At 51.1% G+C, this 17560-nt stretch overlaps 2 protein-coding genes across 3 annotated transcripts in view; one reads left to right on the top strand and one right to left on the bottom strand.

Annotated features, from left to right (window-relative positions):
• Positions 1 to 13489, top strand: part of tmem39a (transmembrane protein 39A) — a 73034-nt gene extending 59545 nt beyond the window's left edge. For both annotated transcript variants that reach the window (XM_081361296.1, XM_081361297.1), the window contains exon 9: positions 12266 to 13489. In XM_081361296.1, coding sequence (XP_081217422.1) covers positions 12266 to 12502 — 237 coding nt within the window. In that variant the 3' untranslated portion in view covers positions 12503 to 13489. The remainder of the gene's footprint in view (positions 1 to 12265) is intronic.
• On the bottom strand, positions 13446 to 17381 carry LOC308688319 (serine protease 23-like). Its single transcript, XM_081361298.1, has 2 exons — positions 17212 to 17381; positions 13446 to 15673 (listed from the first exon to the last, which is right to left on the bottom strand). Exon 2 carries the CDS (start codon positions 15663 to 15665, stop codon positions 14559 to 14561), a length of 1107 nt encoding a protein of 368 aa, XP_081217424.1. The 5' UTR covers positions 15666 to 15673; positions 17212 to 17381; the 3' UTR covers positions 13446 to 14558.
• Between the last annotated feature and the right edge of the window lie 179 nt (positions 17382 to 17560).

Raw genomic sequence — 17560 nt, 5'->3', positions numbered from 1 at the left:
CGTGAGTGTGACACCTGACACGAGTGAGACGTGAGTGTGACACCTGACACGAGTGAGACGTGAGTGTGACACCTGACACGAGTGAGACGTGAGTGTGACACCTGACACGAGTGAGACGTGAGTGTGACACCTGACACGAGTGAGACGTGAGTGTGACACCTGACACGAGTGAGACACGAGTGAGACGCGAGTGTGACACCTGACATGAGTGAGACACGAGTGAGACGTGAGTGTGACACCTGACACGAGTGAGACGTGAGTGTGACACCTGACACGAGTGAGACGTGAGTGTGACACCTGACACGAGTGAGACGTGAGTGTGACACCTGACACGAGTGAGACGTGAGTGTTGACACCTGACACGAGTGAGACGTGAGTGTGACACCTGACACGAGTGAGACGTGAGTGTGACACCTGACACGAGTGAGATGTGAGTGTGACACCTGACACGAGTGAGACGTGAGTGAGACGCGAGTGTGACACCTGACACGAGTGAGACGCGAGTGTGACACCTGACACGAGTGAGACGCGAGTGTGACACCTGACACGAGTGAGACGTGAGTGTGACACCTGACACGAGTGAGACGTGAGTGTGACACCTGACACGAGTGAGACGTGAGTGTGACACCTGACACGAGTGAGACGTGAGTGTTGACACCTGACACGAGTGAGACGTGAGTGTGACACCTGACACGAGTGAGACGTGAGTGTGACACCTGACACGAGTGAGACGTGAGTGTGACACCTGACACGAGTGAGACGTGAGTGAGACGTGAGTGTGACACCTGACACGAGTGAGACGTGAGTGTGACACCTGACACGAGTGAGACGTGAGTGTGACACCTGACACGAGTGAGACGTGAGTGTTGACACCTGACACGAGTGAGACGTGAGTGTGACACCTGACACGAGTGAGACGTGAGTGTGACACCTGACACGAGTGAGACGTGAGTGTGACACCTGACACGAGTGAGACGTGAGTGTGACACCTGACACGAGTGAGACGTGAGTGTGACACCTGACACGAGTGAGACGTGAGTGTGACACCTGACACGAGTGAGACGTGAGTGTGACACCTGACACGAGTGAGACGTGAGTGAGACGTGAGTGTGACACCTGACACGAGTGAGACGTGAGTGAGACGTGAGTGTTGACACCTGACACGAGTGAGACGTGAGTGTTGACACCTGACATGAGTGAGACGCAAGTGTTGACACCTGACACGAGTGAGACGTGAGTGTGACACCTGACACGAGTGAGACGTGAGTGTGACACCTGACACGAGTGAGACGCGAGTGAGACGTGAGTGTTGACACCTGACACGAGTGAGACGTGAGTGTGACACCTGACACGAGTGAGACGCAAGTGTTGACACCTGACACGAGTGAGACGTGAGTGTGACACCTGACACGAGTGAGACGCGAGTGAGACGTGAGTGTTGACACCTGACACGAGTGAGACGCAAGTGTTGACACCTGACACGAGTGAGACGTGAGTGTGACACCTGACATGAGTGAGACGTGAGTGTGACACCTGACACGAGTGAGACGCGAGTGAGACGTGAGTGTTGACACCTGACACGAGTGAGACGTGAGTGAGACGTGAGTGTGACACCTGACACGAGTGAGACGCGAGTGAGACGTGAGTGTTGACACCTGACACGAGTGAGACGTGAGTGAGACACCTGACACGAGTGAGACGCGAGTGAGACGTGAGTGTTGACACCTGACACGAGTGAGACGTGAGTGTGACACCTGACACGAGTGAGATGCGAGTGAGACGTGAGTGTTGACACCTGACACGAGTGAGACGTGAGTGTGACACCTGACACGAGTGAGACGTGAGTGTGACACCTGACACGAGTGAGACGTGAGTGAGACACCTGACACGAGTGAGACGTGAGTGAGACACCTGACACGAGTGAGACGTGAGTGTGACACCTGAGACGAGTGAGACGTGAGTGTGACACCTGACACGAGTGAGACGTGAGTGTGACACCTGACACGAGTGAGACGTGAGTGTGACACCTGACACGAGTGAGACGCGAGTGAGACGTGAGTGTTGACACCTGACACGAGTGAGACGTGAGTGTGACACCTGACACGAGTGAGACGCGAGTGTGACACCTGACACGAGTGAGACGCGAGTGAGACGTGAGTGTTGACACCTGACACGAGTGAGACGTGAGTGTGACACCTGACACCAGTGAGACGTGAGTGTGACACCTGACACGAGTGAGACGTGAGTGTGACACCTGACACCAGTGAGACGTGAGTGTGACACCTGACACGAGTGAGACGTGAGTGAGACACCTGACACGAGTGAGACGTGAGTGAGACACCTGACACGAGTGAGACGCGAGTGTGACACCTGACACGAGTGAGACGTGAGTGTGACACCTGACACGAGTGAGACGTGAGTGTGACACCTGACACGAGTGAGACGTGAGTGTGACACCTGACACGAGTGAGACGTGAGTGTGACACCTGACACGAGTGAGACGTGAGTGTGACACCTGACACGAGTGAGACGCGAGTGAGACGTGAGTGTTGACACCTGACACGAGTGAGACGTGAGTGTGACACCTGACACGAGTGAGACGCAAGTGTTGACACCTGACACGAGTGAGACGTGAGTGTGACACCTGACACGAGTGAGACGCGAGTGAGACGTGAGTGTTGACACCTGACACGAGTGAGACGTGAGTGAGACACCTGACACGAGTGAGACGCGAGTGAGACGTGAGTGTGACACCTGACACGAGTGAGACGTGAGTGAGACGTGAGTGTTGACACCTGACACGAGTGAGACGTGAGTGTTGACACCTGACATGAGTGAGACGCAAGTGTTGACACCTGACACGAGTGAGACGTGAGTGTGACACCTGACACGAGTGAGACGTGAGTGTGACACCTGACACGAGTGAGACGCGAGTGAGACGTGAGTGTTGACACCTGACACGAGTGAGACGTGAGTGTGACACCTGACACGAGTGAGACGCAAGTGTTGACACCTGACACGAGTGAGACGTGAGTGTGACACCTGACACGAGTGAGACGCGAGTGAGACGTGAGTGTTGACACCTGACACGAGTGAGACGCAAGTGTTGACACCTGACACGAGTGAGACGTGAGTGTGACACCTGACATGAGTGAGACGTGAGTGTGACACCTGACACGAGTGAGACGCGAGTGAGACGTGAGTGTTGACACCTGACACGAGTGAGACGTGAGTGAGACGTGAGTGTGACACCTGACACGAGTGAGACGCGAGTGAGACGTGAGTGTTGACACCTGACACGAGTGAGACGTGAGTGAGACACCTGACACGAGTGAGACGCGAGTGAGACGTGAGTGTTGACACCTGACACGAGTGAGACGTGAGTGTGACACCTGACACGAGTGAGATGCGAGTGAGACGTGAGTGTTGACACCTGACACGAGTGAGACGTGAGTGTGACACCTGACACGAGTGAGACGTGAGTGTGACACCTGACACGAGTGAGACGTGAGTGAGACACCTGACACGAGTGAGACGTGAGTGAGACACCTGACACGAGTGAGACGTGAGTGTGACACCTGAGACGAGTGAGACGTGAGTGTGACACCTGACACGAGTGAGACGTGAGTGTGACACCTGACACGAGTGAGACGTGAGTGTGACACCTGACACGAGTGAGACGCGAGTGAGACGTGAGTGTTGACACCTGACACGAGTGAGACGTGAGTGTGACACCTGACACGAGTGAGACGCGAGTGTGACACCTGACACGAGTGAGACGCGAGTGAGACGTGAGTGTTGACACCTGACACGAGTGAGACGTGAGTGTGACACCTGACACCAGTGAGACGTGAGTGTGACACCTGACACGAGTGAGACGTGAGTGTGACACCTGACACCAGTGAGACGTGAGTGTGACACCTGACACGAGTGAGACGTGAGTGAGACACCTGACACGAGTGAGACGTGAGTGAGACACCTGACACGAGTGAGACGCGAGTGTGACACCTGACACGAGTGAGACGTGAGTGTGACACCTGACACGAGTGAGACGTGAGTGTGACACCTGACACGAGTGAGACGTGAGTGTGACACCTGACACGAGTGAGACGTGAGTGTGACACCTGACACGAGTGAGACGTGAGTGTGACACCTGACACGAGTGAGACGCGAGTGAGACGTGAGTGTTGACACCTGACACGAGTGAGACGTGAGTGTGACACCTGACACGAGTGAGACGCAAGTGTTGACACCTGACACGAGTGAGACGTGAGTGTGACACCTGACACGAGTGAGACGCGAGTGAGACGTGAGTGTTGACACCTGACACGAGTGAGACGTGAGTGAGACACCTGACACGAGTGAGACGTGAGTGTGACACCTGACACGAGTGAGACGCAAGTGTTGACACCTGACACGAGTGAGACGTGAGTGTTGACACCTGACACGAGTGAGACGCGAGTGAGACGTGAGTGTTGACACCTGACACGAGTGAGACGTGAGTGAGACACCTGACACGAGTGAGACGTGAGTGTGACACCTGACACGAGTGAGACGCGAGTGAGACGTGAGTGTTGACACCTGACACGAGTGAGACGCAAGTGTTGACACCTGACACGAGTGAGACGTGAGTGTGACACCTGACACGAGTGAGACGCGAGTGTGACACCTGACACGAGTGAGACGTGAGTGTGACACCTGACACGAGTGAGACGTGAGTGTGACACCTGACACGAGTGAGATGTGAGTGTGACACCTGACACGAGTGAGACGTGAGTGAGACGCGAGTGAGACGTGAGTGAGACACCTGACACGAGTGAGACGTGAGTGTGACACCTGACACGAGTGAGACGCAAGTGTTGACACCTGACACGAGTGAGACGTGAGTGTGACACCTGACACGAGTGAGACGCGAGTGAGACGCGAGTGAGACGTGAGTGTTGACACCTGACACGAGTGAGACGTGAGTGAGACACCTGACACGAGTGAGACGTGAGTGTGACACCTGACACGAGTGAGACGCAAGTGTTGACACCTGACACGAGTGAGACGTGAGTGTTGACACCTGACACGAGTGAGACGTGAGTGAGACACCTGACACGAGTGAGACGTGAGTGTGACACCTGACACGAGTGAGACGCGAGTGAGACGTGAGTGTTGACACCTGACACGAGTGAGACGCAAGTGTTGACACCTGACACGAGTGAGACGTGAGTGTGACACCTGACACGAGTGAGACGTGAGTGAGACACCTGACACGAGTGAGACGTGAGTGAGACACCTGACACGAGTGAGACGCGAGTGTGACACCTGACACGAGTGAGACGTGAGTGTGACACCTGACACGAGTGAGACGTGAGTGTGACACCTGACACGAGTGAGACGTGAGTGTGACACCTGACACGAGTGAGACGTGAGTGTGACACCTGACACGAGTGAGACGTGAGTGTGACACCTGACACGAGTGAGACGCGAGTGAGACGTGAGTGTTGACACCTGACACGAGTGAGACGTGAGTGTGACACCTGACACGAGTGAGACGCAAGTGTTGACACCTGACACGAGTGAGACGTGAGTGTGACACCTGACACGAGTGAGACGCGAGTGAGACGTGAGTGTTGACACCTGACACGAGTGAGACGTGAGTGAGACACCTGACACGAGTGAGACGTGAGTGTGACACCTGACACGAGTGAGACGCAAGTGTTGACACCTGACACGAGTGAGACGTGAGTGTTGACACCTGACACGAGTGAGACGCGAGTGAGACGTGAGTGTTGACACCTGACACGAGTGAGACGTGAGTGAGACACCTGACACGAGTGAGACGTGAGTGTGACACCTGACACGAGTGAGACGCGAGTGAGACGTGAGTGTTGACACCTGACACGAGTGAGACGCAAGTGTTGACACCTGACACGAGTGAGACGTGAGTGTGACACCTGACACGAGTGAGACGCGAGTGTGACACCTGACACGAGTGAGACGTGAGTGTGACACCTGACACGAGTGAGACGTGAGTGTGACACCTGACACGAGTGAGATGTGAGTGTGACACCTGACACGAGTGAGACGTGAGTGAGACGCGAGTGAGACGTGAGTGAGACACCTGACACGAGTGAGACGTGAGTGTGACACCTGACACGAGTGAGACGCAAGTGTTGACACCTGACACGAGTGAGACGTGAGTGTGACACCTGACACGAGTGAGACGCGAGTGAGACGCGAGTGAGACGTGAGTGTTGACACCTGACACGAGTGAGACGTGAGTGAGACACCTGACACGAGTGAGACGTGAGTGTGACACCTGACACGAGTGAGACGCAAGTGTTGACACCTGACACGAGTGAGACGTGAGTGTTGACACCTGACACGAGTGAGACGTGAGTGAGACACCTGACACGAGTGAGACGTGAGTGTGACACCTGACACGAGTGAGACGCGAGTGAGACGTGAGTGTTGACACCTGACACGAGTGAGACGCAAGTGTTGACACCTGACACGAGTGAGACGTGAGTGTGACACCTGACACGAGTGAGACGCGAGTGTGACACCTGACACGAGTGAGACGTGAGTGTGACACCTGACACGAGTGAGACGTGAGTGTGACACCTGACACGAGTGAGATGTGAGTGTTGACACCTGACACGAGTGAGACGCGAGTGAGACGTGAGTGTTGACACCTGACACGAGTGAGACGCAAGTGTTGACACCTGACACGAGTGAGACGTGAGTGTGACACCTGACATGAGTGAGACGTGAGTGTGACACCTGACACGAGTGAGACGCAAGTGTTGACACCTGACACGAGTGAGACGTGAGTGTGACACCTGACATGAGTGAGACGTGAGTGTGACACCTGACATGAGTGAGACGCGAGTGTTGACACCTGACACGAGTGAGACGTGAGTGTGACACCTGACACGAGTGAGACGTGAGTGTGACACCTGACATGAGTGAGACGTGAGTGTGACACCTGACACGAGTGAGACGTGAGTGTGACACCTGACACGAGTGAGACGTGAGTGTTGACACCTGACACGAGTGAGACGTGAGTGTTGACACCTGACATGAGTGAGACGTGAGTGTGACACCTGACATGAGTGAGACGTGAGTGTGACACCTGACACGAGTGAGACGCGAGTGAGACGTGAGTGTTGACACCTGACACGAGTGAGACGCAAGTGTTGACACCTGACACGAGTGAGACGTGAGTGTGACACCTGACACGAGTGAGACGCGAGTGAGACGTGAGTGTTGACACCTGACACGAGTGAGACGTGAGTGTGACACCTGACACGAGTGAGACGTGAGTGTGACACCTGACACGAGTGAGACGTGAGTGTGACACCTGACACGAGTGAGACGTGAGTGTGACACCTGACACGAGTGAGACGTGAGTGTTGACACCTGACACGAGTGAGACGTGAGTGTGACACCTGACACGAGTGAGACGTGAGTGTGACACCTGACACGAGTGAGACGTGAGTGTGACACCTGACACGAGTGAGACGTGAGTGTGACACCTGACACGAGTGAGACGCGAGTGTGACACCTGACACGAGTGAGACGTGAGTGTTGACACCTGACACGAGTGAGACGTGAGTGTGACACCTGACACGAGTGAGACGTGAGTGTGACACCTGACACGAGTGAGACGTGAGTGTTGACACCTGACACGAGTGAGACGTGAGTGTGACACCTGACACGAGTGAGACGCAAGTGTTGACACCTGACACGAGTGAGACGTGAGTGTGACACCTGACACGAGTGAGACGCGAGTGAGACGTGAGTGTTGACAGCTGACACGAGTGAGACGTGAGTGTGACACCTGACACGAGTGAGACGTGAGTGTGACACCTGACACGAGTGAGACGTGAGTGTGACACCTGACACGAGTGAGACGCGAGTGTGACACCTGACACGAGTGAGACGTGAGTGTGACACTGACACGAGTGAGACGTGAGTGTGACACCTGACACGAGTGAGACGCGAGTGAGACGTGAGTGTTGACACCTGACACGAGTGAGACGTGAGTGTTGACACCTGACACGAGTGAGACGCAAGTGTTGACACCTGACACGAGTGAGATGTGAGTGTGACACCTGACACGAGTGAGATGTGAGTGAGACGTGAGTGTTGACACCTGACACGAGTGAGATGTGAGTGAGACGTGAGTGTTGACACCTGACACGAGTGAGATGTGAGTGAGACGTGAGTGTTGACACCTGACACGAGTGAGACGTGAGTGTGACACCTGACACGAGTGAGACGTGAGTGTGACACCTGACACGAGTGAGACGTGAGTGTGACACCTGACACGAGTGAGACGCGAGTGAGACGTGAGTGTTGACACCTGACACGAGTGAGACGTGAGTGTTGACACCTGACACGAGTGAGACGCAAGTGTTGACACCTGACACGAGTGAGATGTGAGTGTGACACCTGACACGAGTGAGATGTGAGTGAGACGTGAGTGTTGACACCTGACACGAGTGAGACGCGAGTGTTGACACCTGACACGAGTGAGATGCGAGTGAGACGTGAGTGAGACGCGAGTGTTGACACCTGACACGAGTGAGACGTGAGTGAGACGCGAGTGTTGACACCTGACACGAGTGAGACGCGAATGTTGACACCTGACACGAGTGAGACGCGAGTGAGACGTGAGTGAGACGCGAGTGTTGACACCTGACACGAGTGAGACGCGAGTGAGACACCTGACACGAGTGAGACGTGAGTGTTGACACCTGACACGAGTGAGATGTGAGTGTGACACCTGACACGAGTGAGACGTGAGTGTGACACCTGACACGAGTGAGACGTGAGTGTGACACCTGACACGAGTGAGACGTGAGTGTGACACCTGACACGAGTGAGACGTGAGTGTTGACACCTGACACGAGTGAGACGTGAGTGTGACACCTGACACGAGTGAGACGTGAGTGTGACACCTGACACGAGTGAGACGTGAGTGTGACACCTGACACGAGTGAGACGCGAGTGAGACACCTGACACGAGTGAGACGTGAGTGTTGACACCTGACACGAGTGAGATGTGAGTGTGACACCTGACACGAGTGAGACGTGAGTGTGACACCTGACACGAGTGAGACGTGAGTGTGACACCTGACACGAGTGAGACGTGAGTGTTGACACCTGACACGAGTGAGATGTGAGTGTGACACCTGACACGAGTGAGACGTGAGTGAGACGCGAGTGTTGACACCTGACACGAGTGAGACGCGAGTGAGACACCTGACACGAGTGAGACGTGAGTGTTGACACCTGACACGAGTGAGATGTGAGTGTGACACCTGACACGAGTGAGACGTGAGTGTGACACCTGACACGAGTGAGACGTGAGTGTGACACCTGACACGAGTGAGACGTGAGTGTTGACACCTGACACGAGTGAGATGTGAGTGTGACACCTGACACGAGTGAGACGTGAGTGTTGACACCTGACACGAGTGAGATGTGAGTGTTGACACCTGACACGAGTGAGACGCGAGTGTGACACCTGAGACGAGTGAGACGTGAGTGTTGACACCTGACACGAGTGAGACGCGAGTGTGACACCTGACACGAGTGAGACGTGAGTGTTGACACCTGACACGAGTGAGACGTGAGTGTGACACCTGACACGAGTGAGACGTGAGTGTGACACCTGACACGAGTGAGACGTGAGTGTGACACCTGACACGAGTGAGACGTGAGTGTGACACCTGACACGAGTGAGACGTGAGTGTGACACCTGACACGAGTGAGACGTGAGTGTTGACACCTGACACGAGTGAGATGTGAGTGTGACACCTGACACGAGTGAGACGTGAGTGAGACACCTGACACGAGTGAGACGTGAGTGTTGACACCTGACACGAGTGAGACGTGAGTGTGACACCTGACACGAGTGAGACGTGAGTGAGACGTGAGTGTGACACCTGACACGAGTGAGACGTGAGTGTTGACACCTGACACGAGTGAGACGTGAGTGTTGACACCTGACACGAGTGAGACGTGAGTGTTGACACCTGACACGAGTGAGACGCGAGTGTGACACCTGACACGAGTGAGACGTGAGTGTTGACACCTGACACGAGTGAGACGTGAGTGAGACACCTGACACGAGTGAGACGTGAGTGTGACACCTGACACGAGTGAGACGTGAGTGTGACACCTGACACGAGTGAGACGTGAGTGTTGACACCTGACACGAGTGAGACGTGAGTGTGACACCTGACACGAGTGAGACGTGAGTGTTGACACCTGACACGAGTGAGACGTGAGTGTTGACACCTGACACGAGTGAGACGTGAGTGTTGACACCTGACACGAGTGAGACGTGAGTGTGACACCTGACACGAGTGAGACGTGAGTGTGACACCTGACACGAGTGAGACGTGAGTGTGACACCTGACACGAGTGAGACGTGAGTGTTGACACCTGACACGAGTGAGACGTGAGTGTGACACCTGACACGAGTGAGACGTGAGTGTTGACACCTGACACGAGTGAGACGTGAGTGTTGACACCTGACACGAGTGAGACGTGAGTGTTGACACCTGACACGAGTGAGACGTGAGTGTGACACCTGACACGAGTGAGACGTGAGTGTTGACACCTGACACGAGTGAGACGTGAGTGTTGACACCTGACACGAGTGAGACGCGAGTGTGACACCTGACACGAGTGAGACGTGAGTGTGACACCTGACACGAGTGAGACGTGAGTGTGACACCTGACACGAGTGAGACGCGAGTGTGACACCTGACACGAGTGAGACGTGAGTGAGACGTGAGTGTGACACCTGACACGAGTGAGACGTGAGTGTGACACCTGACACGAGTGAGACGTGAGTGTGACACCTGACACGAGTGAGACGTGAGTGTGACACCTGACACGAGTGAGACGCGAGTGTGACACCTGACACGAGTGAGACGTGAGTGAGACGTGAGTGTGACACCTGACACGAGTGAGACGTGAGTGTGACACCTGACACGAGTGAGACGTGAGTGTGACACCTGACACGAGTGAGACGTGAGTGTGACACCTGACACGAGTGAGATGTGAGTGAGACGTGAGTGTGACACCTGACATGAGTGAGATGTGAGTGATGGCGCGAGTGATGACACGAGTGATGACGAGACACGAGTGAGACGTGAGTGATGGCGCGAGTGATGACACGAGTGATGACGAGACACGAGTGAGACGTGAGTGTTGACACCTGACACGAGTGAGACGTGAGTGATGGCGCGAGTGATGACGAGACGTGAGTGAGAGCTGGGGATCTGTGGCTCAGTTAAAAACCACTCGCTGTCAGGGATTTTCTGTGTAACAAAAAGTGTTTTTGAAGAATCTTCAAGCACACACTCGTGTTTCAGCCGCTTACAGTGTCTGACGCTTCAGAAGATGGAAATTGTTTGCCTGATTATTTTTTATTATCCCCAAACCAGTGAAGCACAAACCCTGCGGCCGATTGTAATTATTTCACTGGTCATCATGTCAATCATCATCCATGATGTTCCTGAAGTTCTCATGCCTGATTGAGCTGACCAATGAAACGGCTGTGTTTGGGGGAAATAGTTAAAACATTGTTGTGTTTGTCACTGATGAAGGGTCAGTCATCAGGATTCTGATCTAACTCTGTGTCTCTGAAGAGCTTCTTCATCTGTGTGTTCAGAGGCCGGGAGCATGAAGCGGGTCAGGAGTGTTTCACTTTAGCTTGTGCCAACCCTGGGTTTAGGGAACCAGGACAGTGGCTCGGCTTTTAGCCAATATTATTTATGATAATTATATATAAACCATATATAATAAGTTATAACATTAAAATATAGTTTAACAATTAAATATTTAGTTTAAATGAATATAAATATTTACAGATAATATATATAATAAATGCGATTTGCTATTGATAGATAAAGCTTTAAAAATGACTAAATGCCCTTCCAGTCTCAGTATAGCTATATAAACCATCAACTATATAAACTGACTTCACAGCTTTCCCTCGGACTGATACAGCAGGATATTTTCTTCCTGCTGTGTAAATGTTTGTATACCTCATATTGATCAAGGTCCAAATCTTGGGCAGAAGAGAGAAGTGAATCACGCGGAGTCTGTTTCATGGCGTGTGATTGGCTGTTCACTGCTGATGTCATGAGCTCAGGTTCACTGGTTTAGACGATGAACTGTTTCTGATCGTGTGTTTAACCGGACCTTCAGTTCCTCACGCTGACTAATGCTTGTTGTGTTTTCCTCGGCCCAGTTTCTGTTCCACAAGCCGCTGCGGATCCTGAACCTGCTGATCGGGATCGAGTCGAGCGTGGTTCTGTACCAGCTGTACTCTCTGCTGCGGTCCGAGCGCTGGAACCACACGCTCTCGCTCGGACTCATCCTCTTCTGCAACTATTACGTGCTGTTCAAGCTCCTGCGGGACCGGCTGGTTCTGGGCAAGGCGTACTCGTACCCGCCGGGCCACGGCCTGCCCGTCAAGACGCCCTGAGACTCGGACTCTCGCTTTTGATACCGTCTGTTTTCATGCAACCTTTGTATCTATTTAATAAAATATTTTATTTTGTATACTGTTACACACGACTAGAAGACGGGCGTTACGTTTACGGCGCGATGGCGTATCCTGGCGTCATGTTTTGTAGCCCGCGTCTCACATGATGTCCGAATTCTGCCAAAGATTGAAAAAAAGAAAAAAGAACTGGAAGAGCTAATGCTGGCCAATCAGGAGGAAGGACTGGACGGGGCGGTCCGGTTCATCGCCAGTGCTGGACGGTCATTTACACTCTTTAAGTATTATCTGTTTAAATCTTGTTTGTCCACTTGGTTTCAATCAATCTTTGTAGATAAACTGCACCAACAGGATCTGTTTTAAAGCTTGAGCGATCAGCATCTTCATTTGCTGTTCATGTTAACTCTGTGCCAAATCCCAGGGGGCGTGGGGCATCAGGAGTGGGCGTGGTCACGTGAGTTGTGGGTGTGGCCACATGAGCTGTGGGCGGAGCCATGCACTGTCAAGCTTGCAGTATTTTACAAAACCGCTTTTGTTTCAAAGTTCCAATGACATCCAGAATAAATGACAAAACCAGCTCGAGTGCCCATTTGTGTCAGATCATCATCACTAAACTCATATTTCACTGCAAGATCAATATAAGAAACGATCAGGAAGATAAAGTCTTTTTTAGCACCATGAAGATTTTCATGACATTATGATAGTATGTTTGGGTTTGTTTCTTATTAAAATAGAGAATTTGATTGGAAATTTGCTTAATTACAAAGTAAGAAAAGCCTTAAACATGATCTGTTTCCTTGTGATTTTCTGGTGAAATGTGTTCTCGACAAGCGTTATGCTTTTTTTTTAAATGTTTATCTGATGTCTAATCTGTGCAGTTCCCAGCAGCCATTTCTCATACTCGGTGGTGCTATTTTTTTGCAAAAGCTTTTAATGTGTTGTAACAGAGGACATTAAAACTCTGAAAGTAATTAGTGTCATTGAATGAATATCAACTGGGTTACTGTGTGTGTGTGTGTGTGTGTGTGTGTGTGTGTGTGTGTGTGTGTGTGTGTGTGTGTGTGTGTGTGTGTGTGTGTGTGTGTGTGGAGATCTGCAGAACTGTCTCTCACCACTAGAGGGAAACACACGCTTGTAAAAGCAGGATCTCGTACAGTAGTTCTTAGACATTAGCAATGCATGACATCAACATCAGTAGAGAAAACCAGTTCACAGAAACTGGCAGCTTCATCAGTGCCTTTCTGTCCCAGTACTTCACCAGTGGCTGTCCAAAACATCTTCCTTTAATGGTCACACTTTATATCAGGTGTCTTTATGTACTTGCATAAAAAATAATAATTGTTAGGTTCAGTGTGCTTATTGTGTTGCGGACACTATTGAGGTTAGGGTTAGGGTAAGGTAAAAGGAAAGGTCAACACTAATTACATGCAGGTGTTTTTAAAATAGAAATGTATGTACACAATAATTGCATTGTATCAAATGATTAGCCTAATGTAAATGCAAGTACATAGTAGTTAAAGACACTTAATATAAAGTGGGTCCCCTTTAGTTTGTCTTTAAGAGCCTTCAGATAAAAATCAGGCACTCATAAAACATACACTATATTATAATGAAATTAGTTTGCTAAGTTTAAATGGGCATACATGGAGAAAGATTCTTTGGCACAACTTTCCTTTTGTACAAGAATGGCTTAAAGGCTAGAGTTCACCCGAAACTGAAAATCATCCCATGATTTACAGACCAGAAGCTAGTTATTTTAGTGGATAAAGTTTAAAAGCTTTAAGAGCCAGGGTATTTTTTAATATAACTCTGATTATGTTCGTCTGAAAGAAGAATGTCATATACACCTAGGATGGCTTGAGGGAGAGTAAATCATGGGGTAATTTTCATTTTCGGGCAAACTATCCCTTTAGCAAGTCTTTAAAAACAGTGTCTTATAGCATGTTGATGCATGTTCTTGTATATCGCTGGACTGAAACTCCTCTGCATGAAGTAAGAGAATCTTCTGTGCTAATAAAGTGAACGAAGCCGTCGCTCCTCAACCTTCTCGACAGTCCACGTAGTTCCCCTTGATCCAGTAGCAGATCTGGGCGTATTTGAGCGGCGTGATCCGCACCGCCACGTTGAACTCCTGAGGCGACCCGCTGACATCCACCCGCTGGTGTCCGGAGAAGATCCCGATGACCTTGCGCTCCCAGCGCTGGCGTGTGCGGCTCCACATGCGGGCGTAGACGCCGGATCCGCTAGCGCCGGGCTGAGCATCGCAGCGCTGGTACAGCAGGTCGTAGGTCTCGTCCGAAGCCCGGCAGAAGCGGTACACCAGCTGACCGGGCCGGTCGGTGTCGAAGCCGGAGAACTGGACCCGCTTCCCGGGCAGCAGCGCGGCGGAGGGACTGATGCCTAGCTTCATGTGCCGTCGCCGGTGCGCCTTCTTCAGCTCCAGCAGGGCGTAGTCGTAGTCCATGCCGATGTCGTTAGCGGTGCCCTTGATCCAGCCCTTCGGCACATGTGTGCGCTTCACCCGGATCCACTGGAACTTCATCCGGTCCGGTCTGCCGCTCGTGCCGTTTCTGCCCGACGGATCTTTCTGCTGTTTCAGGAACCCGACTCTCAGCCTCTGGGCTCCTTTCACATAGTTCTTGCCATCGTGGACGCAGTGCGCCGCCGTTAGCACGTGTCGTTCGCCCACTAGCGTCCCCGAGCACCCGGTCGACAGCTTCACCGCGGTGGAGAACGGGTAGTTTAACAGGAAGTCCTGCCCGACGATACTGAAGCGGCCGTCGTGGCCGAAGATCTGGCGTTTGGGTCGGGAGCAACTGGCGGGCGGCTGGGTAAAGCTGTTAGCGTCGAACCCATAGATTCCCACGGCGGTCTGGGTTAGCCGGCCGCTGGAGTACAGCGTCTCGTAGGACAGGCGGTGCCGCAAGGCCGAGTCGCTGGGTGGAGCCGCTCGCCGGTGGCAGGCCGGCCCGCAGGAAGTGTTGAGCTCCAGCTGAGGCGCCCGCAGGAAGTGAGGTGGCGCCCGGTCCTCCGTGTGCTGAGCCCAGATCACCGGCACCCGCTGGACGGGCCACTGGGGCCCCGGGGCCGCGCCGGCCGACAGCAGCAGCAGCGACAGCAGAGCGGGGCCGAGAGAACACGCCATCAGCACACCTGAGAGCAGAGCGGGGAAACATCAGTCAGACACAGTTAAAGTTTATTATTTTATCACTATTGTTTGTGTATTTTTTTATATTTTATATTAAATATATTTATATATTTAATATTTGTTTATATTAACATGCCCAAGCATATACAGGCCTATATAATAAATCAGCTCTATATCAGATTCCAAGTGATCAAGGGATGAGAGGTTCTACTCAAACACATCTCCAGGGTTCTGCCAGTAGTGGGCGCTCGAGCAGCGCTAACAACGGCGATCAGCGAGGGAACGAGTTAAACGCAGCCCACTCTACAAGTTTGATTAAACCATAAAAATATGAGGTAAATGTTTTATTTTTTTGTAAATATTTTAATATGAGACAAAAACAAAACACTAAACTTGGTTAAGATATTTATCTAACAAAATTATTTGGCAAAAAAAAGGCAAACTACAGCTACAGGTTTTATTTTACTACGCAAAACAATGCGTAAAAACAAAAATCTAAAAGTAAAAAAGCAAACATTGTTGTAATCAGTTATTAATATTTGGTTGGTTCTCTCTTGTTTGTGCACGTGTTCATAATGTCTTTGTATGACAGTCTGGACAAAAATTATGTTGACAAAATTTGTCATGTTTCATTGCATTAATATCACAAATAAAAGCACACCCACGCAATATAGACGAAAAAATCCTTATTTGAATATAATTAAGATTTGTTAAAGGGTGAAAATGTAAGTGTTCCTCGACTTTACTGTAATTCTGCACAGCTTCAGAACTCTGTTACTAGAGTCGCACAACAGCTCTTCTGTGCCAAAGGTCAAAGGTCTAAAACTGCGTCTGTTTAGCAGGTGAATCATGTAAACGCGTTTTAATCCATCACTGCCAGTCGAGTGAGTTACAGTGTCTGGGCATCTGGGATTTACTTTATTCACCAGGGACAGAATCCAAGGAAATATTTCTGAAGGATGAGTGTGAGAAAATATCCGCTTCCATGACAGCAATGAAAAAATCTGGAATCACCATGGTTACTAAACACACAGGATTCTGTTATCCAGAACCCCTCATCTTCATCACACGGACTCGATTAAAAACAGAATCTCTAATGAGATGATCGTGATTTACACACACACACACACACACTGTGAAAAATTATATGATCAATAAGTTATGACAACATGTTTTTACATTGCTTTAACTCATCAAAATAAGTAGCAGTTTTCAACTTTTTAAAAAAGTTATACAAGATTTAACTTTTTAGTTTTTTAGTTTAAAGTAATTTAAGTTGAAATTACTTAAACATCCAAGTTCACTGTACTAAAAAAATTAAGGCAGCAACTTTTTTTTGCATTGCAGTTTAAGAGTTCGATCACTCGATATATGTAGTTCTCCAGCAGAACTAATGCAAATAATGACGCAGAATCTCCCGTTCCGCGAGTCTCAGGTGAAGAGAGCTGAAGTGAGTCTCAGGTGAATGTAGAGCTGAAGTGAGTCTCAGGTGAATGTAGAGCTGAAGTGAGTCTCAGGTGAAGAGAGCTGAAGTGAGTCTCACCTGTTCGCGCGCTGGTGTGTCCGATATTAAACTGATGATTCCAGTAAAACAGGAGCAGTGCTTCAGGACATGGACGAGATCCTGCAGTGTCTACATTTCTCCTCTGTCTGCGGAGTTCTGCTGAGTTGTGTTCGGTTCTGCTGAGTTCTGCTCGTGCTCGTGCTCCTCGAGTGAATGTCCGTGGGCGCGCCGCTCGCGCTGAGACTCCTCCGATCACGTGACTCGAGATAAAGAGTCTTCAGAAGATCCGCGGAGATTCTGCGTGTTTGTTTTATGATCTATTACAACAATTCGCCTGTAAAAACTCACTGACTGGGTTTGAGTGGTTTACATAATGTCGTTAATCTTT

This window comes from Scardinius erythrophthalmus, assembly GCF_964197995.2.
Source record: "Scardinius erythrophthalmus genome assembly, chromosome: 3".
NCBI lineage: Eukaryota > Metazoa > Chordata > Actinopteri > Cypriniformes > Leuciscidae > Scardinius > Scardinius erythrophthalmus.
The sequence above is the reverse complement of the archived record's forward strand: the minus strand, read 5'-3'. Positions and strand labels throughout refer to the sequence as shown.

Excerpts from the sequence above, each read along its gene's own strand:
- LOC308688319 (XM_081361298.1), bottom strand. The coding sequence starts at position 15,665 with ATGGCGTGTTCTCTCGGCCCCGCTCTGCTGTCGCTGCTGCTGCTGTCG.